A 27,592-nucleotide genomic window follows, 5' to 3' on the forward strand; every position below is an offset into this window, starting at 1 on the left:
TGTTGATTCTGTGGAGGAGCCTCAGAGATGTTGACAGGATGAAGGACAGAGTTCCTGTACTGTGATCCACATACAATCCTATTCTGGAAGACGCTGGACCTTGGAGCTCAGTCTTAAAGACGGTGTGCTGAAATGGGACACAGGAAGGAGAACAAATTAAACTCCCGGACTCTTGCATCCAAACATACTCTTGTAACCTCATCCATTCCTGCCGATTGCTTTATACGAAACTGACATGTACACAACACCATTCACTCCACCTCCCAGTAACACTCTCCACACACTCTCCTTACACAACACCGGAGGCAAGATAATATTAAGCTAAAACATGTCCACAGGTTATATGTTAATCACAGGATTTATATCAAGAGTAAGATATTTACTGGTGTCTCTATTCTCTTTATGGTGTTCTTTAATCAATACTTTAAACATTTCCCAAAAATCAACCATTTGGCTAAGATATTTTTATGTGATTGAACACGAAAGATATTCTTTGTAATGTTATGTTATTTTAGCACTGCTTATTTTTCCATAGATGCTCCTGAGAACTCCAACCCCTGTTTGTAGTTTAGATCTTGTGGTTCTGACCTTTTTACCTGTTCTTGGATTGTCTCTTTATCTGTTATTTGGGACTGTTAGCCTTTTTTGTGAATAAACAGCATTTCTTGTGTTTTTAAACCTGAAGTCGTCTCTGCTAAGTTTGTCAGAAGACAAGCTTTCAGAAGCCATGGTTGTTCAGGGAAAACTTCTGGGCCTCTGTTGTGGAACTCTTTAGAGATTTTCACTTGCCTCATCCCCAGTGTGACCAAGCTCACTAGCCAACTTTCCCTTGAGTTAATGGAGGAGGCTTGCCTGGCCATTAGCTCACCCCTAAAGCTTGGTTCCGTAACCACGCCTTCACACTTTTATTCACAGCACTGGAAAGGTATAGTGGCGAACCTTCATGCTGTCAATGATTTTTACTTCAGTGCTCATTGAATGGCAATCTTGCATTCTGCTTGCAGCTCACATCAGTTTTATTACTTCTCTCTTGACTAGGAGAGCATCAGTATGCAAACAAATGTACTACAGGTATCTTCAAAATAAATACATACATTTATAAATTCTTCCAAAAATGCGATTAAATAAACAAAGTCTCAGATTGAAACTCATTACGAGCTCCGCAGCAGTGCCTGAGGTATCATTTTAACTCCTAAATAGAGCTCCAAAGTTGGCTAAAACACCAACATCCCCACTCCCAAAAAAAACTGACATTAATAAGACCACATAAAAAAAAAACTTTTAAAAACAACTGAAATTTTTTATAATAAAGCAACTAGTAATATAAACCTTAAAACTAGTGAATGTTTAATCAAAACCAGAGTGTGCACTTCAATATATAAAGTGCCATCATATGGGTGTGGGCTGTTTAAAGCTTGCTGGCTGGTTATAAGGAGGACATATTTAACATTGTTCTCTGCTTGATATATCGCTTTGCTTGTATTTTTCTCATATGTAAGTCGCTTTGGATAAAAGCTTCTGCTAAGTGAATAAATGTAATGTTCACAATAGGAGGCCAGACACACCAGACAGGTATTAATGGCTTTGTGTTTTCTCCCGGTGCAAGAATCACACTCCACATCTCCAGGTCCAATTTTCTTCAGTTTCTCCACCACTTCAACCAGCATGTTGTTCCTCATTCACCCATTCACACACACGGTAGCTGAGCTGCCATGCAAGCCACTAACTTGCCATCAGGAGCATCATGGGGTTCAGTGTCTTGCCCAAGGACACTTCGGCATGCGGAGTCACATGGGCCGGGAATTGAACCGCCAACATTACAATTAGTGGACAACCCGCTCTACCACCTGAGCCACAGCCGCCTCGCCTCACCTCACCTCACCTCAGTCTCTTTCAGTCTGGTGACTTGTCTGATGGTAGGATCATCCCGCTGAGATTTCATGAACTCATCCCGGCTTATGGTTGGCAGCAGCTCTGGTGCCTGTGAGGTTTAACTATTTTGCAACAGGTCAGGACAGCGACATAAGCAACATCTCACTGCTGCTTCCTTCCCATATTGCCAGAATGGTGTCTCTGGTCAATTCCTCTTTGCATAAGTCAACATAGCTGTCAATGTCTAGTGGCAACCTGGACAGTGTTACAGCGTCCACATTTACTTTTCGTAGATGATATTTTACTTTGAACTGAAAGTTGGCAAGCTCACCAGCCCATCTGTGGCTGACAGCATTGAGCTTGGCAATAGTTATCACATGCATTAACAGGTTGTTATCCACGTACACAGTGAAGAGGAGCGTGTAGAAGAAATAATCTCGAAATGTCTCACTTAAGGCCCACTTTAACACCAGAGTTTGCTAGATTATTTACTATTCTTGATTATTTATATCCTATTGTACAATTTAAATTTTTGACCAGTAGATGGTGAGCAAGTGTTCTGATTATTAGTAATAAGCCTATTATTTATCAGCAGATGGATGATTTTCAGGTGTGGCCCATCAATAAAGGGCACTGTTCATGACTCCACTATCAGAAGGACACTCTGCAAAAATGGCATTGCTGACATTTATTGATGTGTGTGTGTGTGTGTGTGTGTGTGTACACATACAGAGGTGGCCTTTCAATAAAAACTGGAAAAATTTAGGTGTTCTAAAACTTTTGATCAGTAGTGTAAATCACAATAGTGCAATATATTTACTTGCACTGTATGCATCTTACAAAGCTTGGATTTCCTTATAAAAAATATGCATTTGTGTTCTGATGAAGTAAGTCATATGCACCTTGAATGGCATCAGGGTAAGTAAATAATAAGAGAAACTTCATTTTTGAAACTACAGTGCCCTCCACTAATATTGGCAGAGGACCTGGATATTTTGTTAGGATACATGGCATCATGGACTCTCAAATATCAACGGATATTAAATTAAAACCTCACTGCCTCAGGCCAGAAAGCTTAAAATGGGCCGTGGTTGGATCTTCCAGCAGGACAGTGATCCATAACATACACCAAAATCAACACAAAAACGGTTTACTGACCACAAAATCAAGGTCCTGCCATGACCATCCCAGTCCCCTGACTTGAAACCCATAGAAAACCTGTGGGGTGAACTAAAGAGGAGAGTCCTCCAACGTGGACCTCAGAATGTGAAGGATCTGGAGAGATTCTGTATGAACAGTCTCAGATCCCTTGCCATGTATTCTCCAACCTCATCAGGCATTATAGGAGAAGACTCAGAGCTGTTATCTTGGCAAAGGGAGGTAGCACAAAGTATTGACTAAAAGGGTGCCAATAATTGTTGCACACCTAAATTTAACAAAGATATTTTTTATAAACCTGTGTTTGTTTGCAATTGTTTGATATCCTTGAGAGCAGAGTATTTTTGTGAATTACTTTAACAAAAAGTTAAACAATAAAGACTATTTTTCACAGCTGTGTTAACATTTTAAATGAAAAAAATTGTTAAAGAGAAACCTGTAAATTTGCAAAACCAAGGAGAGGAACCAGTGTGTGAATTAACCTTAAGAAGAGGCAAAAAACAGCTTTTCTTAGATTAAAAATTTTACAATTTAAACAACTGGTTTAAAGTGAACCCAGAAGTCCACACACTGAAAAAAACTCTCTGAATTTACCTCATTCAAATTCATACATCGGTTCCATGTAATTGAACTGAGATATATTAACATAATTTGTTTTCGTACATCAAATATGATTTGATCATGTATTTTCAATGCTTTGAATAAAATTAAACCCCTCCCTGAGCTGAGGATTGAACCCTTGATCTTTAAATATGCCTAGGTTTATAGATTATTACATTATATATTTAACATAGAATTAACATTATTATATTGTGTTTTGTTTTGTTTTGTCTTGTATGACATTGTTTTCTTATGCACTTTTACCCTGCTGTCTTGAGAGGAATGGACAAAATAAGAATTTCATTGTACCGAGTATATACTGTATGACAATAAAGATCTTGAATCTTGAAAACTGAGCATATGATCATTTCTTACTGACTTATTTTCACTGTCCCACCAGTTACTACGGTAACTAAGAAAAAGGTTTTTTTTTCAAAAGTTTGTGAAAGTATCTGTCACGTTTTGGACGTAATGGAGGTTTAGGATGGAAGCAAGTGCAGATAAGAGCTTTTAATAAAGAGAGGCAGGCAGACAAATCCAAATCATGAGACAATAGCGTGATCAAAAACAGGCAATGGGTCAGACGATCTGCAAACAGGCATGAACTAGGCAAGGCAAGAATCGAGAACGAGAAGCAAGAAACAAGATCAAAGAACATGAATCAAAACGAGGAACAGCTACGTCTGCTGTGCTACGTCCTCCTTCTCTTTCTGGCACAGCATCATTCATACTTCAATCCAAAGTCCAGCGTCCTCCAGAATGTGGATAGGAGTGTATGTGGATCACAGTGCAGGAACTCTGTCCTTCTACAGCATCTCTGACATGATGAGGCTCCTCCACACCACATTCACTCAGCCTTTATACACTGGGTTTACTCTATGCAATGCTGGATCAACTGTAAGGTTATGTGATCTAAAATAAAATGTTCATAATAGTGTTGAGTAAAATTAAACATAAGTTGTCTGCTATGAAATGAGACTATAAACGGAAGCAAGCGCAGATCAAAGTCTTTATTCTCAAACTGAAGTCAACAAACAGGAAACACGGTCTAGACTGGAAGAGATAATCAAGGTTTAAACATGAAACTAGATTCGAGGCATGAAACAAGAACAGGACACAAAAACACGACCGCTTAGCATACTTAACGTATTCACCACTACATTTATTCATTCAGTTAATACTGCGTGAAGTGTACAGCAACACGAGGGCTTTAAATAACAAACATAATCACGCTTGAACACAGACAGCTGAGACCAATAATGACACATCCTCAAACATCAACCAATACCTGTATACCGAAAATCAAAACAAAGGCACGTGTCCATAGGAAACAGTCCTCATTACGTAATCTCCTGCACGCGCGCTCTCCAGCTGGAGCTCAGGGTGACGTCCTCAGCGGGACTGGAATGCTGGGCAACATCCTCAGTGGGACTGGAACGCTGGACGACGTCCTCTGTGGGGCTGGAGCTCTGAGAGACGTCCTCTGCAGGGCTAGAGCTCGGACAGACATCCTCTGTGGGGCTGGAAAGCAGGACAGCTTCCTCAGTGGGACAGGACAGCGGGACAGCTTCCTCGGCAGGACAGGACAGCAGGACAGCCTCCTCAGCGGGACAGGACAGCAGGGCAACTTTCTCCACTGGGCAGGACAGCAGGGCGGCCTCCTCGGCAGCCGAGACCTCCTTGCAGGTCTCCAGCTGGATCTCTGAGGTCGCCATGTTGACCTCAGGCAGAGGCTCTGAGGTCGCCACGTTGACCTCGGGCTGGGACTCCGGAGCTGAGACATCCTGCTGCTTGCATTGTGCAGTGTAGTCCCCCAGCAGCGGGAAGGCACAGTAATCCAGGTGGCTCTGCTCCATGCATAGCATAGTGTAGTCCCCTGGCAGCAGGAAAGCCCAGTAATTCATGTGGCTCTGCTGCCTGCATAGCGTAGTGTAGTCCCCCGGCAGCAGGAAGCCCCAGTAATTCAGGTAGCTCTGCTATAGTGCAGCGTAGTCCTCTGGCAGTGGGGGTGGGGGAAATTGCGCGAGGGGCGACGTGGCGCATGGCCTGGCTTGCGGCAGCAGCGCTCTTTGCTGCATAAGGTGGTCGATCTGATCTAGGCGTTCGTTTATCAGTTTATTCTTTTCATAGAATTATCGATGACACTCCTCAAACTCGGCAACTCCGGCAGCATTCATGTTGGCCTGCTGCTTCCGTGTGTCAGGCACAGTATTCTGTTATGAAATGAGACTATAAACCGAAGCAAGCACAGATCAAAGTCTTTATTCTCAAACTGAAGTCAACAAACATGAAACATGGTCTAGACTGGAAGAGATAATTGAGGTTTAAACAGGAAACTAGATTCGAGGCATGAAACAAGAACAGGACACGAAAACATGACCGCTTAGCATACTTAACGTATTCACCTTTACATTCACTTATTCAGTTAATACTGCGCGAAGTGCACGGCAACACGAGGCCTTTAAATAGCACACATAATCACGCTTGAACACAGACAGCTGGGACCAATAATGACACACCCTCCAACATCAACCAATACCTGAACAGGAAGAGAACAAAACCAAAACAAAGGCACGTGTCCATAGGAACTGTCCTCATTACGTAATCTCGTGCACGTGCGCTCTCCAGCTGTCTGTGCACGTCGACGCCGCAGCACCATCTGCCGGCGAGATCGTGACAGTGTCAAATTTAGTTTCTCCCTGAGTTACCATATTTTGTGGGTGCCCTCAATGGGCCACAAACTGTAATGATGTTTGTTGTTGTTGTTTTTTTTTTGTTTTGTTTTGTTTTGTTTTTTTGTTTTTTACAAATCTGTTACTAGAAGTGCATTTATTATAGCAGATTACACCACACTTTAACATAAAAAATCTGTAGGATATTTAGAGGTAAAACAAGTGCTAACAGAAATTCTATTCAGTTGCATGCACTTGCAACTTGCAGATTATCTATTTTTATTTACGGCAATTAAATATTTCTATTTTCCAATTATCAAAAATGTTAAAAAGATCTTTGAGACACAACTATGTCCCAAAGAACATAGTTGTTCCTGTTATTCTAAAATGTAAGCTGTGGAGGGGAAATAAGTATGACACGTCCTAGATCTGGAGCCTCGTCAAACTGGGCAACATGGAGAAGTGCTTTTGTCAGAGAGTTGACCAAGAACATGAAGGTCACTCTGCTGGAACCTCAGAGGGAGAACCTGATAAATGGACAACTATCTCTGTAGGCCTTACCTAGGGTGCATATGCCCTTCCATGGTTAAAGACACATAAAGGATTCTTAGACCATGAGAAACAAGTTTCTATACATTTGGAACCTGATGTGGTCTTCAGCTGTTGCAGCTCATCTATTTCAAGGTTTGACATGTCGTGCATTTGTAGAAGCTTTTCTGCTCTCCATGGTAGTAAAGAGTAGTTATTTGAGTTAGCGAAGACTTTGCGTCAATCTGGCCGTTTTCTCATCACATCTTTCATAAACAAGTTGTTCCCATGCACAGAACTACTGCTCACTGGATGTTTTTTGTTTTTCACACCACTTTGTGTAAACTGTAGAGACTGTTTTGTGTGCAGATCCCAGGAGATCAGCAGTTTCTGAAAGACTCAAAGCAGCCCATGTGGCACCAACAAGCATGCCATGGTTAAAGTCACAGAGATCACATTTTTTTTCCATTTTGATGTTTGATGTGAAGATTAAGTGAAGCTCTTGATCTGTAGCCGCATGATTTTATGCATTGTGCTGCTGACATGATTGGCTGATTGCATTATTTCAAGAATGTTCAGATGTACATGTATTCCTAATAAAAATGTGCAATGTGTATAAAAAATAATGCTAATAATACTAATTTAGTCATATTTGAGATAGTTTAAAGATCATTTAAAGATGTAACAAGGTTAAAAAAAAAGTGTTTAACTAAATATTCTAGTTAACAGTGAAACTGAGATCTGTTCCTGGGATTATCAGGTAATTAAAAACATTAAAAACACCATTATTGGATAGTGGAGAGGTGAGCTCTTTCTTCCAGAGGTGAGGTTTTTTTCCAGAAATAAAGTGTTACACCTAAAAAAAAAGGGGGGGGGGGGGGGGGGGGGATTATTGAATAAGGAAACTTATTCACCTACAGGATGCGTGGAAATTATTGGCGCATTCACATTCTCAGGAGTGGTGATGTTGTAGTGCAGATTCCATGGAGAGTAATGTCCATGAGGCTAAACACTCCTGGAATAGCATTATGTCCAGCCTGTTCTGCTTAGATAGGGGAGCATGGTGTGCCTTCACATCATGGCAGATGAATAACTGGTCTGACAAATGAATAGCTGCTGTGAGGTTTAAATAGTACCATAAGGTTCATACTGGATACAGATAGACCTTCGAAGAAAGCTGCAAGGTCAGTCATCTGGTTCACAATCTCAGGAGGCATAAGGCCACAAGGTCACTCCAGAGTCAACTGGCTCTGACTAATCACCAAGGCATACAGTGCTTCAACCCTTCTTACTGAGGTGATCACCAGCAGAAGGGCCATTTTCAATTATTTCATGGGTTTAGTGGGTTCTGTAATAAAGTTTGGGTTTTTACTCTCAGATCATTTGAAAAATGATTTGTACTGGCTCAACTCATAGTTATAACTTCTCTCTGACAGAGGTTTAGGTTGATGGTATTTTTACCCTCTGACCTTGTAATTGTATTAGTATTAGGAAATGTTTTGACAGAGACTACAAACCATTTTTTAAAGACTCTCTGGATAAGGGCATCTACCAAATGCTGGAAATTTAAATTTACATGGAAATGTAAATGGCCGACTGAAATTTACATTAGACTCAGCATCAAGGTACAAACAGACCCAGAGGTAAGTTATATAGCTTGGGTTAATTGTTATATAACTATAATAATTGGTTTCATTGAATCAATTTCATGTTATAAAATAAAAACTTTAAATTGCATTGCAAACAAAGCCATTATTATTTAAAATAAACAACGAACAGCAATGTTTTTATTAAGTTAGCATTTCCTCCACCAGCTTCCTCCAAGCTTGACACACCCATTCAAACACATTCAAAATAGCAAGGTACAACATCCCAGGTATCAAGCTAGCTAATTCTAAAGCCCAAGTAATTTGAGATCTTTGCTACCATGCCTAACTAATCTAATATAAATAAAGTTTTCTCTGTGCTCATGTGGATGAAAATATGGGTGAGATGATTGGATTGGAAAGAAACATTTATTTTATAAAACATTGTAAAATTATGTAAAATTAAGTTCATGCTCTTCACAATATCCCTTCACCCACACAGGAATTGTGTGAGGTGACATTTTGAATGAGGTGTCTAAACTTTGAATATTCAATATAGGTTATCTCCACTAGTTCTGCTTCCTTTTTCTGCTTCCTCATGTTTTCTCTTTCTTCTCTGCCTTCCACTCAAGTAAGTTCACTTCATTTTTAAAATGAAACACAATAATAAAAACTTGTGCAGGTCCCACATGCTAGCAAGCTGGGGCCCGTTTTGTGGTTCTGGTTATAGCCCATTATCCATCAGAGGTTTTGGGGGAGTTTTGTACTCGAAATTTAACATTTTCTTGATTTAGTGTCAGCATTCAGAGGGTCCCCTCAAAACTCTGGGCCCTAAGCAATGGCCTGCCTTAGCTGTCCTGTAGAAACATCTTGGCAACAATGGGGAGTCTCTAACTGAGCTATTATTTTGGCCACTGCACCTGAAAAAGATGAGAACTACTTAATTTTGAGTCTTCTGCCAACAGGATGGTTTCAGACCCAAAGAGAAGTTGTCGATTATTGAAACACAGTCCCATGACTGTGTTTAGGAATTTCTTGGGAAAAGCAAAAATGGCTGCCTGGGCAGAACTCTGCAAAATGAGCCATCTCTCTTACAGGGCTGAAGTGGTCATGAATGTATGAAGGCACATGTGGATCACTTGCTCGTCCACTGCATCCACATATGGAGATGTTCATGAATGTTCTCCAGTAGTTCACTAACTGGGTAGCCACAATGATGGGCACTCTGGAGTGGAGAACGCTCCCAGCACAATTTGTGGGAGGCCAATACAGCAGTGACCAACAGTTCTCAAATCAGTGTACCCTGGTAATAAACAAGAATTCGCAGTTCACTTAAATTTAGAAATAGAGGTGAAAAGTATTTCATTCACTACACATATTTCAGATTGATTGATGTTACTGTTTGCAAGTGTGGGTGTGGGCTGATACAAATTGTAGTAGAATCACTGAACTTGGCCACCCTGAGAAGACCAGGGAATCTATTGGTTTGACCCATTGAACCCTTGGAGGGATCCAATGCCAACATGCTAAGAGACAATTTTGCAATTCATACCTACTCAATTTTGTGAAATATACACCAATATCAAATTTCACTCCGCACTGATAACACCATGTACTGGCCACAGCAACACATGAAATCACACAACACTGTTGCCCAAGGCACTACAGAATGGATCGATCCAAGTTGGTTAGGGCACCGAATGGATGATGTTCCTGGAACAGCCAAACACTAGTTATATATTTGATAATTACAGTTGGGAAGACAATAAAAGAAAACAATTGGAAGAAAGCATGGAGAGGCTGCACTAGAGGAAAAGATAGGCAACGTAGTAGTGCAACGAACAGCGAAGCAGTAAAGCAACATAACCTTTACAAAGAAGAAAACAGTGAACTCACTGGCAATTATAATTAAGAAACCATACCCGATCCGAAGCATCACACGAATTACCTGATACTGCTAGTCCCAACACCACCATACTTGGCAGCCTGAATCGTTATAAACAGCCTTTTAAATTCAAATGCTAATTGTCTATTCAATCAATGTAAAAAAATTAATAAATAAGAAAAGCATAGCTAGCAAGTGGCCAGGATCCTTCATCTCAACTGGAAAGTCAAGGACCATTTCCCTTTGCCCAATGAAAGATGTCCTATATTGACACAGATCATCCTCAGTGGTGAAATACAACCATAACTATAAATCAGGAGTAAAGGAACAACAATAAAAATAAAAAAAAACCCAGGAAACCTACCCTGAAGTCCTTTACGGAAAATTCAAAATAGAGCAATCTTTCTCCAACAAACTAGGAAGGACATCTAATACCACGTTGCAATTTGCTGCCAAACAGCATGCAGGTAATCTGCACACCTGTGCCTATAAGCCTCGTGATCTAACGTCACACACTTTACATAATCACTGCTGTTAAAGGGATAGCACTAATACACAAGTTATGCAAGAGAATGAAACAATACTACTGTTCAACAATATTGTAACAACTTTGTAATAAAACAGAGGACCACAAAGGGTTTAAATGAAGAACTAGTAGCAAAAGAGCCGTGAGGAAAATGATGGAAAAGTTCAAGTTCAAGTGGTTTTATTGTCATTTCAGCCATATACAGTTGGTACAGTACACAGTGAAATGAAACAATGTTCCTCTAGAACCATGGTGCTACACAAAACAACACACTAACCACATGAGATACAGAACTAATAAGAGCCACAAACATTCTACATAAAGTGCACGTGCAGACGTGTGCTAACAACACAGGACAGTACAATATTATTAAGACAGGACAATAGGCACAGTAAGTGACAGTGTAGCACCGAAAAGTCACAGTTTTGGTGTGGACGTGTCTGATATACAGGTAGTGCAAAAGATAGTTGCCAAGGAGTAAGAATATAATGTAAAAATGGTATAAATGTAACCATAACATGGAATGACTAAGTATTTAGCAAATTAGCTTATACCAAATATGAACATAGCAGTTATAGTGGTAGCAGCCAGGTAAAGTGTATATAAAGTGTATATAGTGACAATAAACTAGATACTATATTTTTTATAATACAGTAGCATCAAAAAATGCAACAGTGTCAATGCAGGAATGTGCAAATATTTCAATGGTATGGTATTCAGTTCAGTGTGTGTGTGTGTGTGTGTGTGTGTGTGTGTGTGTGTGTGTGTGTGTGTGTGTGTGTGCGTGTGTGTGCGTATATCAGTCCAGTCTCTGAGTATTGAGGAGTCTGATGGCTTGGGGGAAGAAGCTGTTACACAGTTTGGTTGTGAGGGCCCGAATGCTTCTGTACCTTTTTCCAGACGGCAGGAGGGTGAAGAGTGTGTATGAGGGGTGTGTGTGGTCATCCACAATGCTGGTGGCTTTGCGGATGCAGCATGTGGTGTAAATATCTGTGATGGGGGAGAAAGAAAAGAGCCAATGACCACACCCGGATGGAGACTAGACTAAAACCGAAACTGAGAACCAAAACAAAGCATAGCTACTGACTAGTTTCTTCTGACTCTCACCAAGATTATCCAATTTGGATTTATAATGCAATAATGCAATGACTCATATGCTCTTTTTCCACCTTGAGTTTCTTTCTTATCTTCCTGAAAGCTGTATGTACATTATCTGGGAGTCCCAATGCACTCAAAACAACTATATATATATATATATATATATATATATATATATATATATATATATATATATATATATATATATATATATATATATATATAAACCCTCAAGTTGTTTCTCTTTCAATTAATCATCTCCCTTTGTTTAGTTTTGTTCAGTTGTTTTGTCAGCTGCTTCACAATGCAGACATCTCTGTAAAGTTTCTTTAATTTTTTTGGATTTGTTTCAATTTCTTTTTCAGAGACATTAAAAGCTTTTGTGACACAAGTTAATTAATCAATAATGCTGAGATTCTTTAAATAACAGAGAAGCTCGATAACACAAAAAATTATCTCTGTTGTTTAGCTACACCTTTCCTTTAAAGCCTGCACTCCCTCTCCCCTAAAAGCCACGCCCAATATCATGTTACAGCACATACAACCTGAAAGTCCATTTCAGAGAAAACAAAACTCAGAACTCTCTCCTCTCACTCTCACGGTGTGTGAATGCAGGAAAATGGCAAAGGCTAGTACTTTAAAATATGATGAAGCGTTGACCTGTCCAGCATGTCTGGAATTACTGAAGGATCCAATGACTACTCCCTGTAACCACAATTTCTGTAATGTGTGTATTAATCGTTGCTGGTGTGAGGATAAGCTGGGCATCTACAGCTGTCCCCAGTGCAGAGAGACTTTCAATTCAAGGCCTGATCTACACAGGAACAACATGCTGGCTGAAATGGTGAAGAAACTGAAGAAGACTGAACTCCAAGCTGCTTCTCCTGCTCACTGTTACGCTGGACCTGGAGATGTGGAGTGTGATTCCTGCATTGGGAGAAAACACAAAGCCATCAAGTCCTGTCTGGTGTGTCTGGCCTCCTTTTGTGAAGATCATCTTAAACCTCACTATCAGTCCTCTGCCTTTAAGAAGCACAAGTTAGTTGAAGCCTGTGCAGAGCTCCAAGAGAAGATCTGCTCTAAGCATGACAAACCGATCGAGATCTACTGTCGTACCGACCAAAGCTTCATCTGTTACTTATGTATGATGGATGAACACAAAACCCATGATACTGTTGCAGCTGAAGCTGAAAGAACTGAAAAACAGGTGAGAACCAAAAGTCTAATATTTTCTGTAACAGCTAACTTAAATCCTTTTTAAAATGTAATTTCTATTAAGTTGCTTTAGTTTATAGGACAAAAAATATCCGTTTAATGTTTCATTCAGGAAAAGACTTTTTACTAAAGCTAGAAAGTATTGTTTGTAAATAAATGTTAAACAAATGTGTCCTCCTTGTAACCAGTCAGTGAATTTTTTTGAACAGCCAACACCCATTACATTTTACCATATTCTTTCTGTGAGGATTAATGTGATTATTGGTGATTAATTTGCATGATATTGAGAGCAATCTATGAATAATACTACATACTGTGACATCACTGGAATAGACTAAATTTGTTTAAGATCTGTTTCATGTTCTTTGAGTATAAAAGTAAGAACTTTAACTGGAAGAAACTGAAAAAGTAGTTGTCCAGGTGACTTGTCCATGTATCTATGTAACCACAGAATAAATTAATAGCTAAATTATTCAAGCAAAAAGTAAAAAAACAAACAAAATAAAACATCTTGGTTACACATGTAACCCTGTTCCCTGAGAAGGGAACGAGACATTGCGTGAGCTTTACACTGTGGGAAGCACCCTTGTGCATGAGACAGTAGATCCCTGTGGATGGGAATCTCCCAAGGAGTACCGTCTAGCAGGGATATTATCTCTGAGAACCATATTCGAGTTGGCCAATAAAGTGCTACTAGCAGCAGACGTAGTAGCCCCTTGGCCGAAACTCTACTAGAGACTGGAGGGGATACCCAGATCCAGCTTTATCTTGCTCAATGTTGATAGGATTGACCCTAATCATGTTAGGGATAGAAATGCCCTTATCATAGTAGCATCCCATTTAACCCCTATAAAAGCTGTCCTCTGCACTGGAGAAAGCATACTTTTCTTGAGGTTCAACCTGAACCCCAAGCTCTTCATGTGTGTAAGAACAACATCTAGATGTTTAATTGCCAGTTCCCTGGATTGTGCTAGAATTAACCAGTCATCCAGGTAGTTTAGTACATGGATGCTCTGGAGTCGCAAAGATGCCAGAACGGCATCCATGCACTTTGTGAAGGTGTAAGGGGATAAAGCTAGTCTGATGGGAAGAACCCAATATTGGTACGCATTGCCTTCAAATGTGAACCTCAGGAACTTCCTGTGACAGGGCGATATTTCTATGTTGAAATATGCATCTTTTAGATCTATCATCACATATCCGAAGGGTCTAAAATTGGCCGCATACTTCCATCTTTTTGGTGGACCAGGAAATAACAGTTGTAAAAACTCCCTCAGTGAGCAGGGTACATGTTCTATGACCCCTTTGTCCAAGAGGGATCCTACTTCCTGTGCTAACGTCGGGCTCTGCTCTGTGCTGACTACTGTGGTAAGCACACCTCTGAACCATGGGGTCGAGCTCTGAAGTGGATCCGGTAACCCTTTTACTATGGTAGACAGAAGCCATGGAGATACATGTGGCAGTAGTTCCCACACTGGTTAGTCTTTTAGTGATGTTAACTTTTCCACATTGTATTGGAGAGAAAGCATCAAATTTTCTTTTATAGCTCACTGAGCAGAGAACACTGAAAATTTGGGACAGCCTTGGCTAGGGGAGGCAACTACAGTAGTACTGGGGGCTAACTGCCCTAACAACCTCATGTCCCCTGATATGTCCCTCCATGGCCTCTCAGGACCGCTCCTCCTTTGTCTGCTTGGCCTTTATGATTGCCTAATTGTAAGGCGTTCACAATGTGCACAAATCTGACCTCTCCAGGGCTGCCTTGGTGTGCTCTACCATTGACACTTCACACAGAAAGTGTGTCTGTTCCCCTGTGATGAAACGGGAACAAGCTGTAACACACTTCCTGAATTCTCTCTCACTCATACTTTTCTCTCTCTCTCTCTTTTTAAAGGGAAAGAAAAGTAAAGAAATGCTTCATTCTTTTTTTTAAAAGATAGAGAGGAAATGAAGTCTTTTTGCGACATGCAGTCTCACCGAAGATAATAAGGCTGACAGCGTGTTCACAGGTGCCGTTTTTATATCATGTAAAACTCTTAATTAGCCACGTCACCTGATCATGGCAGGCCTATAAATAGGCATGACATTTCACAAGCTTCGGATACCAGTTACATGCAAGGGCCTTCCCACAGCGCTGAGCTCACGCAACGTTGAGTTCCCTTTGAAAGGGAACCAAATACTTCACATTCAACACAGCCTTGAACCTTAGGCCCTATTCATAAAAACTATTTTAAAATGATTAAACAAAAAAGAATACCACTGCAGTCAGTGTACTTTTGAGCCTAAGTATGCATATAGTTTGCATAGTATTATTTTATCAGAATATTTTTTTTTTCAAACATAAAAATGTTTTTTTTAGGTATTCTACTGCAAAACATTGGTTTAATAATTATTGGCACCCTAATAATTAGCATTAGTTGAACCACAGCACAGAGTCTCTTCCAGTATTTTCAAGGTTGGACTCAATTCAAATTTTAGGTTCAAATTCCAGGCCAAGTCACTGATCTAGCAGCGGTGACTCAGCAGTAAGGCTCTGGGATTCAAATCAGAAGGTTGTGAGTTCAAATCCTGGCACTGCCAATCTGACACTGTTGTAAACTTTATCCAATCAGGATTTCATGCACACAATGCTCTGCCCCAAAAACTAGAGTCAAACTTTATTTTATATACCACCTTTAAAAAGTCCTCTCAAGGCGCTTTACATACGAGCATATAGGTATGTATTTAAAAAAAACAGTTAATAATAAAATACAGTTTCAATTATTAACAATAATAGTAATAATAATAGTGAAAATAACAAAAAATAACCCAAAGTAATCCAGTCCTAAAGAAATACGTTTTCAAAAAAGATTTCAATACAAAAAAGACTGGGCTTCTCGAAAATCAGATGAGAGTGAGTTCCACAGTTTTGCAGCATATCCATCACCCATATTATGTAAAGGAGTCTGAGGGACAGTTAAGAGACCAGAATTGGAGGAACGGAGATCATGTTTGGGGGTGTAATGAGTTAAAAACCTGTACAAAGATTCCAAAATAGGAGTGATGTGCTCACTTGTCCTGTATTAGTCAGGATTCTAGCCACTGAATTTTGCAGTTTATTTATTGTAGACTTAGAGACCCCCAGCAAGGAGTGCATTGCAATAATCATTGCAAGAAAATACAGAAGTGTTGATCTGTATTTCAGCCACAGAGAAAGATAACATTTTGTGCAATCTTGCAATATTTCTAGGCTGTTTTAACAGTATTCTTCATGTGTGGATTAAAATGCAAATTTGCATTAAATATAGCTCCTAGGTTTTTAAATTTTGCTTGAAACTCCAAAGCAGAGCCATCCGTGGTTAAAATTAAAGAGCCAGTTTTATGAAGCTCGTGAGTCCAATGAACATAATTTCAGTCTTATTACTGTTGAGGCAGAGAAATTTTTGAGCCATCCATATTTTTTATCTCAGAAATACAATGTGAAAGAAAAGTGACTGCCACATTATCACGAGGTTTAAAATGTCTGTCGTTTGTGTAAAAATGATAATTAAGACCAGGAGATCTTAAGAGCTGACCACGTGGAAAAGTGTAAATGCTAAAATGTAAGGGATCCAAGATTGAAACTTGAGGGACACCCCAGCGATCTGAACCCATTTCTGTCCTGCATCCACCCAAGGAGACAAGCTGCCTATGATCTGAGAGTTAAGATCTAAACCAATTTAAAGCTACTGTTTTTTCTGGTTTTAATGGGGGTTTTTTTTAAATGTATTTTAAGCAGATTGGAACAGGAGAATTATCTGGCTGTTCTGGGCACTTGCACATTTCAGACTGCGATATGGGTGGATTGAAAGTGTGCTAGGAACAGTCTTTAAGATGACTGACCTATTAAGTGAGTTTTCTCAGTGACATAATACAAGTGTGCTGAGGCCATGATTTAACAATGATTTTTTTTTTTCTTATGTGCTACATATTTTCCAGGTTAATTGCACAAGCTAAAAAATAAAATAAAAATGACTATCGCACCTTTAAAGGTTAAAAAAAAAACTTGTAAATCAGACTATAGGCCCACTGCACATTGTGTAATTAATAGAAAGTGGACATGCCAGTACTGCAATTTAAAAGGGGTATGGCCATGTGTCAGTATATACAGTATTTTCCTCTATCCTAGGCATTATTTCTTGTTTTATTATGCACCAGGAACTCAGTGTGGCAATATTAACTACCTAGCAGCTCCTGGTGCAGAAATAATGAAATGTATTTTATTTGGTCTCAGAATGAGCTAAAGGAGGAGCAGCTGAAATCCCAGCAGAAGATACAGGAGAAGCAGAAGAAGGTGCAGGAGCTGAAAAAGGCTCTGGATACTATTAAGGTGAGGACTATACAAAGAGATTCTTCTATAAAACACACACACACAATATGGGCAATATAGGGTCACTGTAAGAGAGAGTATAATTATTGATCTTAAACAGACCTGTTGCTAGTGTGTGTGTGTGTGTGTGTGTGTGTGTGTGTGTGTGTGTGTGTGTGTGTGTGTGTGTGTGTGTGTGTGATAACAGAGGCATTTACAAGCAGCCGTGGACGACAGTGAGAGGCCCTTTACTGAGATTAACTTACACTCTGAAGTGAAGGAGCTGATCAGAGATCAGGAGAAAGCTGAACTGAGTCGAGCTGAACGACTCCTGAAGCAACTGGAGCAAGAGATTGCTGCTCTTAAGAGGAGAGTCACTGAGCTGGAGCAGCTTTCACACACACACGATCACATCCACTTCCTCAAGGTAACACTCACTGTCTGATCTACAGAGGGCACTGTTCCTCACAAAGTTTCCTCCTAAAAGCTCATTACTGCAACAAAACATTTTCCTGTCTGAGATCACAAGTGTGTGTTTGGTCTGATTCAGTCTGAGATTCATTCGTTCCTCTCCTACACTTTTCTCCTTCTCTATTGTGCGTCTCCTCTCTGTAGAGTTTCCCGTCTCTCTGTGTTTCTCCTGGATCTGAGGACTCACCCAGCATCACTGTCAATCAACATCTCTCATTTGATGGAGTGTGGAAATTTCCCTCATATCTGGAAAAACGAGTCGAGGAAATCTGTGAGGAGGAATTCAACAAAATCCGTCCACAAGGTAAAACCAGTCAGAAAATATATTTTCTGTATTTTAATAAAGAGAGATATAAAATGAATATATGAGGAAAATGTTATGGGGAACACAGAGATGAGGGGACCCAAATACAGAACACTGACACAGGACTGAAAGTTAACAGGATTTATTGAAGGTTGTGAGGGAGTGAGAGTGTGTGAGAAAGGTGAGTTGAAATAGGGTGGTCGAGGGCTGTCGTGAACCGGCTTAAGTTGGAACACGTGAACGGATGGGTGGATGTGACAGGATCTGTGGAGCTTGAGTCTGACCATGGAGGGAATAATGACATCCTGAATGGTAAATGGCCTAGATATCAAGGGGTGAGTTTTTTAAGCTGTCCTTGAGGGGAATGTCTTTTGGGAGAGTACAGCACCCATGTCCAAGTCAGAGGCATCTGAGACATCTGAGCCTCTAAGACAAACTGTAGTGAGGGGTCAGGCTAAATCAACAAAGGGGTGGGGCTAAACATTTCCTTCAGTTTGGAGAAGGTGGACTCAGCCTCGGGGGTCCATATGAACGGCAAAGAGGTGGAGGTGAGTCTAGTGAGGGGTGCCACCACCCGACTGTAGTTTTTAATAAAGCGTCAATAAAAATTGGCAAACCCCAGGAACCATTGGAGCTGTTTGAGGGTAGTGGGTCTGGGCCACTCGACTACAGCCTGGATCTTCTCAGGGTCAGCCTTAACTTGCCTGCTCTCGATGACATACCCCAGGAATGTAATTGTGGGAACATGAAACTCACACTGTTCAGCTTTGACAGACAAGCCATTCTCCAGAAGCCGCTGCAGGACTTGACGGACATGGAGAGTGCGCTCAGCGAGCATTCAGGAGAACATTAAAATGTTGTCCAAATAAACAAACATGAATCAGTTCAGGAAGTCCCAGAGTACGTCGTTGACGAGAGCTGGAAACACCGCTGGGGCATTGGTGAGGCTGGAATGCAGTCTTCCACTTGTCCCCTGCTCTGTTCCTGACTAGGTGGTATGCGTTCCGCAGGTGCAAATTTGTGAAGATAGTGGCCCCATGCAGAAGCTCGAAGGTGGAATTCAGCAGCAGCATGGGATACTTCACTGTGCTGTTGTTGAGGCCCAGATAATCAATGCAAGGGTGGAGGGTCTTATCTTTTGTTGGCTACACAGAAGAAGCCGGCTCCCATGGAAGTGGAGGAAGGTCGGATGATGCCGGCATCAAGATACTCAGTTATATATTTCTCAGTGGCCTCTCTCTCAGGGCAGGACAGGTTAAACAAATGACTAGAGGGGAGGGCAACCCCAGGGAGGAGGCTGATACACAATCGTACGGGTGATGAGATGGTAAGGAAAGGCAGGAATCTGAAAGCGAGTTAGGGGGTCAGGAGTGTCAGCTGTTTGGCTCACCAGTAGCTCCTGTCCAACTGGTGAGCACCCCCCTTTTAAACGCGTGGAACAATTAGCCAGGGCGTGGCCTGGATGGCCACAATAGGAGCACACACCTGCCTGAAATCTTCTCTGCTGCTCAGCAGGAGTAAGCCGGGTCCGACCTAGCAACATGGGTTCTTCCCTGGGTGGCTTGGAGCTGGGCAAAAAATGGCAGTGGCCCAGGCTAGGGTGTCTCTGACTGGGCTGAGTGGCTGAAAAACTTTAGCTTATAAATGTTGCAGATTGGGCGAGTAGATGAGAATCAGGTGAGGTGTGAACTGGAGTGCTACGCCCAGACACACACATACACACACAAGCAAGAGGGAAAGAAACACTGAAACAAAGGGAAGTAGACAGGATCTGGCTGGACTATGACAGAATAAGGAGTAACAAGACTGCATAAAATAAAACAATATTAGTATTGATTATGATGTCAAATGACTTTTACAGTGTTTAACAACTTTATGCTGTTATTTTTGTTGGCATGTCTGTCTGAAATTGAGGCTTCACATTTTTTATATTGTTTATACAGTTTTTCAGTTTATGTTTCCCATTTTCTCTCTGCCACCACAGCTACATCAGTTTGGATACATCTATCCCCGGAACCAAAGAGAAAAGAAGATTTTCTGAAGTGTAGGTGTAACATTACATTCTAACAGTCTACTCCTGCCTGTAAATGTCTCTGTTAGGAAACACACACACACACACACACACACACACACACACACACACACACAGTGTGCACACTGTGTAAACAGGTTTGTATTGCTTATCTAAATCTGACCCACAGTTACAGTGTGACTAATTTGGGTTAATTTTTAAAATATTTAATATAGAGCAGTGTTAAGAAGATAGAAAGGTGTCTCACACACTTACTGTGAATCTTGTGATTTACAACTAACCTGTGGACATTTTATTATTTTAGATTTCTTTTATCTAACCCTGGATCCCAACACAGTACATCATCAACTCATACTCTCTGAGAGGAACAGAGCGGTGACATACTGTGAGAGAAAACAGGGATACTCTGATCATACAGAGAGATTTGGCTCCTGGTCTCAGGTGTTGTGTAAGGAGAGAGTGTGTGGACGCTGTTACTGGGAGGTGGAGTGGAGCACTGCTGAGTTTGTGGATATATCAGTCTCATATATTGGGATTAGGAGGAAAGGACTGGGTTTCAAGAGTGGGTTTGGGTACAACAGTCAGTCCTGGAGTCTGGAGTTGTCTCGTTTTTCTGTCTTTTTTCGGCACAACGACACTGAGACTAAGATCAGAGGTCCAGTATCCTCCAGAATAGGAGTGTATGTAGATCACAGTGCAGGAACTCTGTCCTTCTACAGCATCTCTGACACGATGAGGCTCCTCCACAGAGTCCACACCACATTCACTCAGCCTTTATACGCTGGGTTTACTCTGTGCAATGCAGGATCAACTGTGAGGTTATGTAATCTAAAATGAAATCTTACTAAAATTTTTATTTCAAATTTAGTTTCTTCCTGAGCTACAATTAAATAACCACAAACTGTAACAATAGTGCTTAAAAATATATTATAGCAGAGTTATATATACATAATGTTAATGTTAGTATAATTACACAAAATATTCTGTTAGACAGTACCTGGCATTTCATGACATTCATTCATGAATTCCTTTCACTGATAACACCCCTTCCTCTTCCTCTTTTCAGTTTTAAATCGGAGAGGTGCTGGAGCAGGAAGAGCAGCTTTACAATTTGTAATTGCATTTTTCTTAGTTTAACTAGTAAGTATCTGGACAGCAGATTTTGATGTTTAGGTTGGTCTCTTCTATTTTGAGCTCACAACACGGAGAAGAAACCATCGGTCTCAGTGAGTGCAGTCAGACCGGTTATATAATTATAACAGATAAGATCACGTTTGCATAAAAAATTCTGTAGGATTGTGCTAACATAAATTACAGTAGATATGAAAAGTCTACACACCCCTGTTAAAATGGCAGGTGACATTTTACGTGAGTGCAGACAGATGCAAGTGCACCCGCTCCCTTAGCAGGAGCAGGACTAGGGAGGCCTCAATGTCAGCCTCAAGCTGGAGCAGAACTTGGAAGACCTCACCATCGGCCTCAGGCAAGATCAGGACATGGGAGCCCACGCAGTCAGTCTCAAACTGGAACGGAACTTGTGAGGCCATGCCATCAGCCTCTGGCCCTGTCAGCTTCTTCATAGTAGCTGGTGAACGGCCTCACAGGTTCGTCCATCAGGCTGGACCTCCCCAAACAAATTCTATAAATTAAAGTCCCCCTTTCCATAAATCACCCTCATTAGGCATATCAACGTGGCTACACTTCCCTGACCAAGGTTACCTCTGGCAATCAGGAGCTCCGCCAGTTGGCAAGATGGGCCCACGAACCAGGACAACATGATACCCATCCACTGTCCCTACTTGGGCTTGGGGTCAAGCAAGCTCCCAAATTAAAACTGGTACTGAAGAAAGAAACCATGCAAGGAGCTTTCAACGCCAGCAAAAGAAGCCAGAACATCTATGTCGAACCATTGGGGAAATCTCAAGGAATAAAAAACCGGCATGGCAATCTCAGCGTAGCTCTCCTCGTGCTTTCCTGCTGCATCCATGGTGGCGGTGCAGTATTCTGTTACACGAGTGCAGATGGATGCTGTTTAAGTGCAGACTGAAGTGAAGTTTAAGCTTTTATTGAGAGGCAGGCAGACAAATCCAAAAATATCCAAAAGTGGATCGGGCAACGTACAAACAGTATAAACCGGGCAAGGCAAAAACCCGTGAATATATCAACAAGCAATAAGTCAAAAACCGAAGTCACAAACACAGGAACAAAGTCTGGATAATGCTCAGACTGCAAACACTGATACAATACTGCTACTAAATCTACTAATCAAGGGGGAAACTTGAAACAGGTATGAATGAACAAGACATATTAGGGAGCAACCAATGACATGACGGGGTGGAGACAAGACAGAAACCAAAAAAAAAACCCACACATGGCAATGTAAAGAAACACATAAACCGGAAGCGAGCACTGTTTCACTGCCAGTTGCTTAAGAGTGCTGAGCACTTTTGCACTGGGCACTCCGGCAAGTGACAGCAGGTTTTTGTGATATAAAAATATTAAACCAAGTTCATATCAGAACTTTTTCCACCCTCACTGTGAAATTGCAACTTATAAGTGAAAGTGAAAAACAATCAGAAACATTTTAGGAAAAAATAATAAGAAGAAAAAACAAAAAAACAATAACCTAGTTAAGCATAAGTGTGCACACCCTTTTATAATTAGTTATGTGGCTGTGTTCAGATTGAACCAATCACATTTAATCTCATGTTCAAAAGTAATTATCATACAGCTGTCATCATTTAAATGATTCAGATTAACCCCAAATAAAGACCAGCTGTTTCTGTCGGGTTTTCATGTATCTTTTTTTCTTTCATCTTCTTTCATCTGACTGCTGAAGCCATGGTCCTCAAAGAGCTTACAAAGCATGTACAGGGTCTCACTATTGAAAGGTATCGATCAAGAGAGAGGTACAAATCATTAGATGTACATGGAACACTGTGAAGGCCATCCATTTACAAAAGGAGAAGACAAAATCTTAACACGGACAGCAACATTAAAGGAGCTGCAGGAATATCTGACAAGTACTGATTACTCTCTGTATGTGACAACAATCTCTCGTATTCTTCACATGTCTGGGCTTTGGGGTAGGGTGGCTAGACGGAATCCCTTTTTCACAAAAAATATCCCTCTAAGTCCACCTAAATCACAACAAACCATGTGGGGGAAAATTTGTTATGGTCTGATAAAACCAATTCCCAAAGGTATGTTTGGTGCAAAGAAAAGCACCACCAAAAGAACACTATACTCACATTGAAGCATGGTGGTGGTAGAATCATGCTTTAGGGCTGCTTTTCTTCAGCCAGAACTGAGACTTTTTATCAAGGTGGAGGTAATCATGAATAGCTACAAATACCAGTTGATTTTAGTGCAAACCTTCAGGTGTCTGATAGTAAGGTAAGATGAAAAGGAATTTCACCTTTCAGCACAACAACGACCCAAAACAAACATCCAAATCAACAAAGGAACGGCTTAACCAAAAGAAGATCAAGGTTTTTGAATGGCCTAGCCAGAGCCCAGACCTGAATCCAACTAAAAATCTGTGGGGTGACCTGAAGTGGGCGGTATACAGGAGATGCCCTCACAGTTTGATGGATCTAGAATGCTTTTTCAAGAAAGAGTGAGAAAATATTGCCAAGTCAAGATGTGTCATGCTGACAGACTCTTAGCCAGAAAGACTGAGTGGTTTGATAACATCAGAAGGTGCTTTAATTAAATATTAGTTTAGGGGTGTGCACACTTCTATGCAACTAGGTTATTGTACACCCCCCTATTTTTCCCTAAAATTTCTGATTGTTTTTCACTTAATTTTTATATGTTGTAATGTCACACTGAGGGTGGAAAAAGTTCTGACATGATTAATCTTAGTTCCAATTTTTTTCCATCACAAAAACTTTAACAGGGGTATATACACTTTTTATATAAACTGAATATATGTATTAAGCAATTAATTTTTTTTTTAATTGCAATTTTATTTTTCACTTTACCAAAAATGTCAAATGTCTTTAACATTCCCAGGCTGACTTTTTCTCCTCACAGTGCTGGATCTTTCTGTGCTGATGGTGGTGTAAACACAACCTACTGTCTGTAAAAGGCATTTTTAGGCATCCGCCATTAGGTGGTGGAGGCATTATGCTTGGCGTGATGCCTCAAGAAAGAGTAGTTGAATGTTTGAAGGATTTATCTGGAATAATCATTGTAACCAGCAGATGAACTGATTAGATTTTGGAATTAATCCAAACAGGGACAAGGTTACAGCAAGGTCAAGTGGCTGAACATTATTCAAATGCCTGAAGCTTCTGCTTGTTCTTCAATAGCTTCCTCTGAGCTCAGAGGAACTGTCTCTAGAGTCTTGAGTCTCAATAATGTCAAAGGCACAGATCTGGTTAGGGGAACAGAAATATATCTTCAGCTCTAAAGGTCCCAAAGAACATAGGGGCTTCTGTTATTCTAAAATGGAAGATGTGGTGAAACCAGTAAGAATCTTTCTAGAGCTAGACCCTCGCCAAAACGAGCAAACATGGAGAAGCGCCTTAGTCATGGAGATGACCAAGAACCTGAAGGTCACTCTGCTTTTCCACACACAGAACTGCTGCTCACTGGAAGATTTTCTACAGACTGCTGTGTGTGAAAATCCCAGGAGATCAAACCAGCCTCTCTGGCACCAACACTCAAAGTCATTGAGATCACAATTTTTCCCCTATTTAATGTTTGGTGTGAATATTAAAGGAAGCTCTTGACCTGTATTTGCATAATTCTATGCCTTGCGCTGCTGCCATGTGATTGTCATGTACAGAGGAGGGGAGACGGATGCAAGTGCAGTAAAAGTGTTTATTACAGTGGCAGGCAGACAAATCCAAAACATGTATCAAAACAGTGAACAGGAAACAGGAAGAGGTCAGGCGATCAGCAAACAGCAATAGCAGTGACAATCTAAAATGCACAACGAGGGAACAGAAACAGCTTGGATGCATCAGGTGGGTAAACACTGAACATTATTTTGCCAAGAACAAAGACACACAATGGTTTAAATAAACAAACTAGTCAAAGGTTAAAGCAGCACTCGGTGCAAGGGGGAAATTTCTTACAGTGATTGGCAGATTGGATAATTTCATGAATGTGCAGGTGTACAGGTGCTCCTAATAAAATGGATGGTGTGTGTGCAGTGTAAAAGAACTACTTTAGTTGTATTTTAGATGGTTTAAAAATAATTTTAAATTATACTGAGGTAAAAATGTTTACCTGAATCTTATACTTTTTATTTATGAGTGAAACTAATGAAACTATCTGTTCCTGGACCATTAATATGATGGTACCATTAAAAAGTTTAATCGCTGGATGATGCAGAGGTGAGCTCTTTTTTCCAGAGGTGAGCTTTTTCCAGAAATAAAATGTTACACCTAAAAAAAGGGATAATTTAAAGGTTACTTCCTTCCAGCGTGGGCTTTGCGATGCAGTATATCAGTTTGGCCCACTGTTTAATTTAAAGTGTGAGTTGTTATATTAGTGAATATTAATAAGCTTAATTATATCTTTGTAATTTTGTGGGAATTTCCCAAATATTAGCACTATATCTGTATATAGATGTATTCCATATGTTGCACTTTGGGTTGTGATGCAGCTTCCAGTGGTAAAATAATAATAAAGACATGAGCATCCTTGTTTCCTTGTATTTTAATTTGTTGTGTGAAAGAGTATGAAACCAGACTTCAGTAATGTGATAAAAATTAAGTTCTTATTTACTCCATTAAATGCTTTAAAATAAATAAATAAATAAATAAATAAATAAATAAATAAATAAACAAACAAACAACAATATTATATTTATTGCTAAGCTTTAGAAAGTTAATAAAGTTGAAAAGACAATGCTTGTTACTCAAGTGTCTTCCTTTTATCAGTCCTGTTTTAATGTTTGCTCTCTTTGTATATTTTTGAGGGACAACTCATAGCACCATACATGCATGCATGCATGTTAAAATATATGTGCTTCTGTGAACACCGAATAGCTTCCAGGTGTAACATCTTGATATGTACTTGTCTGCAGCAATGTTCATAGAGCCATAGTGAGAACTTACACTCTATTTCATCTCTTCTAACTATCAGAGGCCATGTTTAACACCTGAATATCCCTGATCCCTGATGTTGGCATGCAGATTCCCTGGAGAGTAATGCTCATGAGGATGAAACACTCCTGGAATAGGATGACATCCAGCCTGTTCATAGGTTTATAGGCCATAAGCCATATGACCTCTCAACCAGTGGGCCAATCTCTGCAGGAGGTCACCCTGTGCCAATAGTGACAGATGAATAACTTGTCAAATAAATAGCTGCCATGTGGTTTAATAAAAATTATGCTCACACTGGATACAGAAGGGAACATCCCCCACATTTGAAGAAAGCTTTGAGGTCATTCACCTGGTTCACAAACTTGGGAGACACAACCTTAAGCAGGAACCCAAGGTTGAGCCATTACATCACTCTGTCATCTGGCTCAAATTTATCACCATGACTTGCAGTACTCCAACTTGCTGAATTCTTCAACCATTCTTGCGGAGATCACCAACAAAAGCACCATTCCAATTCTTCTGCACCACGAGATGGCTGAGAGCTCTGGGCAAACCCTTTTTGTTCATTGCAATTTTTTTTCTAAGTCTTTTTGTAAATGTCTCTTCCTCGATCAATATGATCACCAAATCTGTCTAAACATTAGATTATTGCTCAAAATTATTTTCAGATTTTTAAGCTCAAAAATACTTTCTGGTTTCACAATGGCCGTTGCAATATCCCACACTATACTCATGTCCTTGAAGTCTTACAGTGCACCGTGTCATGAATATGTTTTTACTTCATCAAACGCCTGCCTTTGAGATTGGGTATCCACATTTCATGGTGCCTTAAGCCATTTCACTTGCATCTATCTGGACTTTGAATGGTCTTGAAAAATCAGGTGCTAGTGGCACTGGTGCCTATAGCAGAGACTGTTTTAGATCTTCAAACGCATCCTAAATGCCTTGGTCCAGGCACATATATGAAGCGGTGGTACCATACTGTTAACCCAAGAAATCTTTGTACATCTTAAACTGAAATTTCACAACTGCTTCCACCTTAGCCTGTTCAGTTTTTATTCCCTCAGCTGACACCATGCGACCCAGAAATGTTAGAGAGGTTTTTAACAGGTTACACTTCTTTAGGTCCAGACTTAGCCCAGACAGTTAGCCAGTCAAACAACAGATTCCCCAGAAATTATATTTTTCTTTCTTTATAGACTTGACTTGCTGTACCAACACCCAAACACACTGTCTGTTGTCATCTGAAATGT

General features: G+C 40.4%; 1 protein-coding gene and 1 long non-coding RNA gene across 2 annotated transcripts; one reads left to right on the forward strand and one right to left on the reverse strand.

Annotated features, from left to right (window-relative positions):
- Nucleotides 1–19: 19 nt before the first annotated feature.
- Nucleotides 20–10,751, reverse strand: LOC128635279 (uncharacterized). The gene is made up of 2 exons (XR_008398220.1): nt 10,666–10,751; nt 20–127 (listed from the first exon to the last, which is right to left on the reverse strand). It is a non-coding gene; the product is annotated as an uncharacterized LOC128635279 (long non-coding RNA).
- A 1,709-nt stretch (nt 10,752–12,460) lies between these two features.
- Nucleotides 12,461–25,935, forward strand: LOC108277567 (E3 ubiquitin/ISG15 ligase TRIM25). Its single transcript, XM_017490387.3, has 6 exons — nt 12,461–13,132; nt 17,393–17,488; nt 17,676–17,894; nt 18,083–18,242; nt 20,227–20,286; nt 20,579–25,935. Exons 1-6 carry the CDS (start codon nt 12,545–12,547, stop codon nt 21,109–21,111), a joined length of 1,656 nt encoding a protein of 551 aa, XP_017345876.3. The 5' UTR covers nt 12,461–12,544; the 3' UTR covers nt 21,112–25,935.
- The last annotated feature ends 1,657 nt before the right edge of the window (nt 25,936–27,592 follow it).

The sequence above is a fragment of the Ictalurus punctatus genome, chromosome 17 (genome assembly GCF_001660625.3).
Source record: "Ictalurus punctatus breed USDA103 chromosome 17, Coco_2.0, whole genome shotgun sequence".
NCBI classification, from domain to species: Eukaryota; Metazoa; Chordata; class Actinopteri; order Siluriformes; family Ictaluridae; genus Ictalurus; species Ictalurus punctatus.

Excerpts from the sequence above, each read along its gene's own strand:
- LOC108277567 (XM_017490387.3), top strand. The coding sequence starts at position 12,545 with ATGGCAAAGGCTAGTACTTTAAAATATGATGAAGCGTTGACCTGTCCA. Across the intron at positions 13,133-17,392 it reads CTGAAAGAACTGAAAAACAG|AATGAGCTAAAGGAGGAGCA; the intron begins GTGAGAACCAAA and ends ATTTGGTCTCAG. Across the intron at positions 17,489-17,675 it reads AGGCTCTGGATACTATTAAG|AGGCATTTACAAGCAGCCGT; the intron begins GTGAGGACTATA and ends GTGTGATAACAG.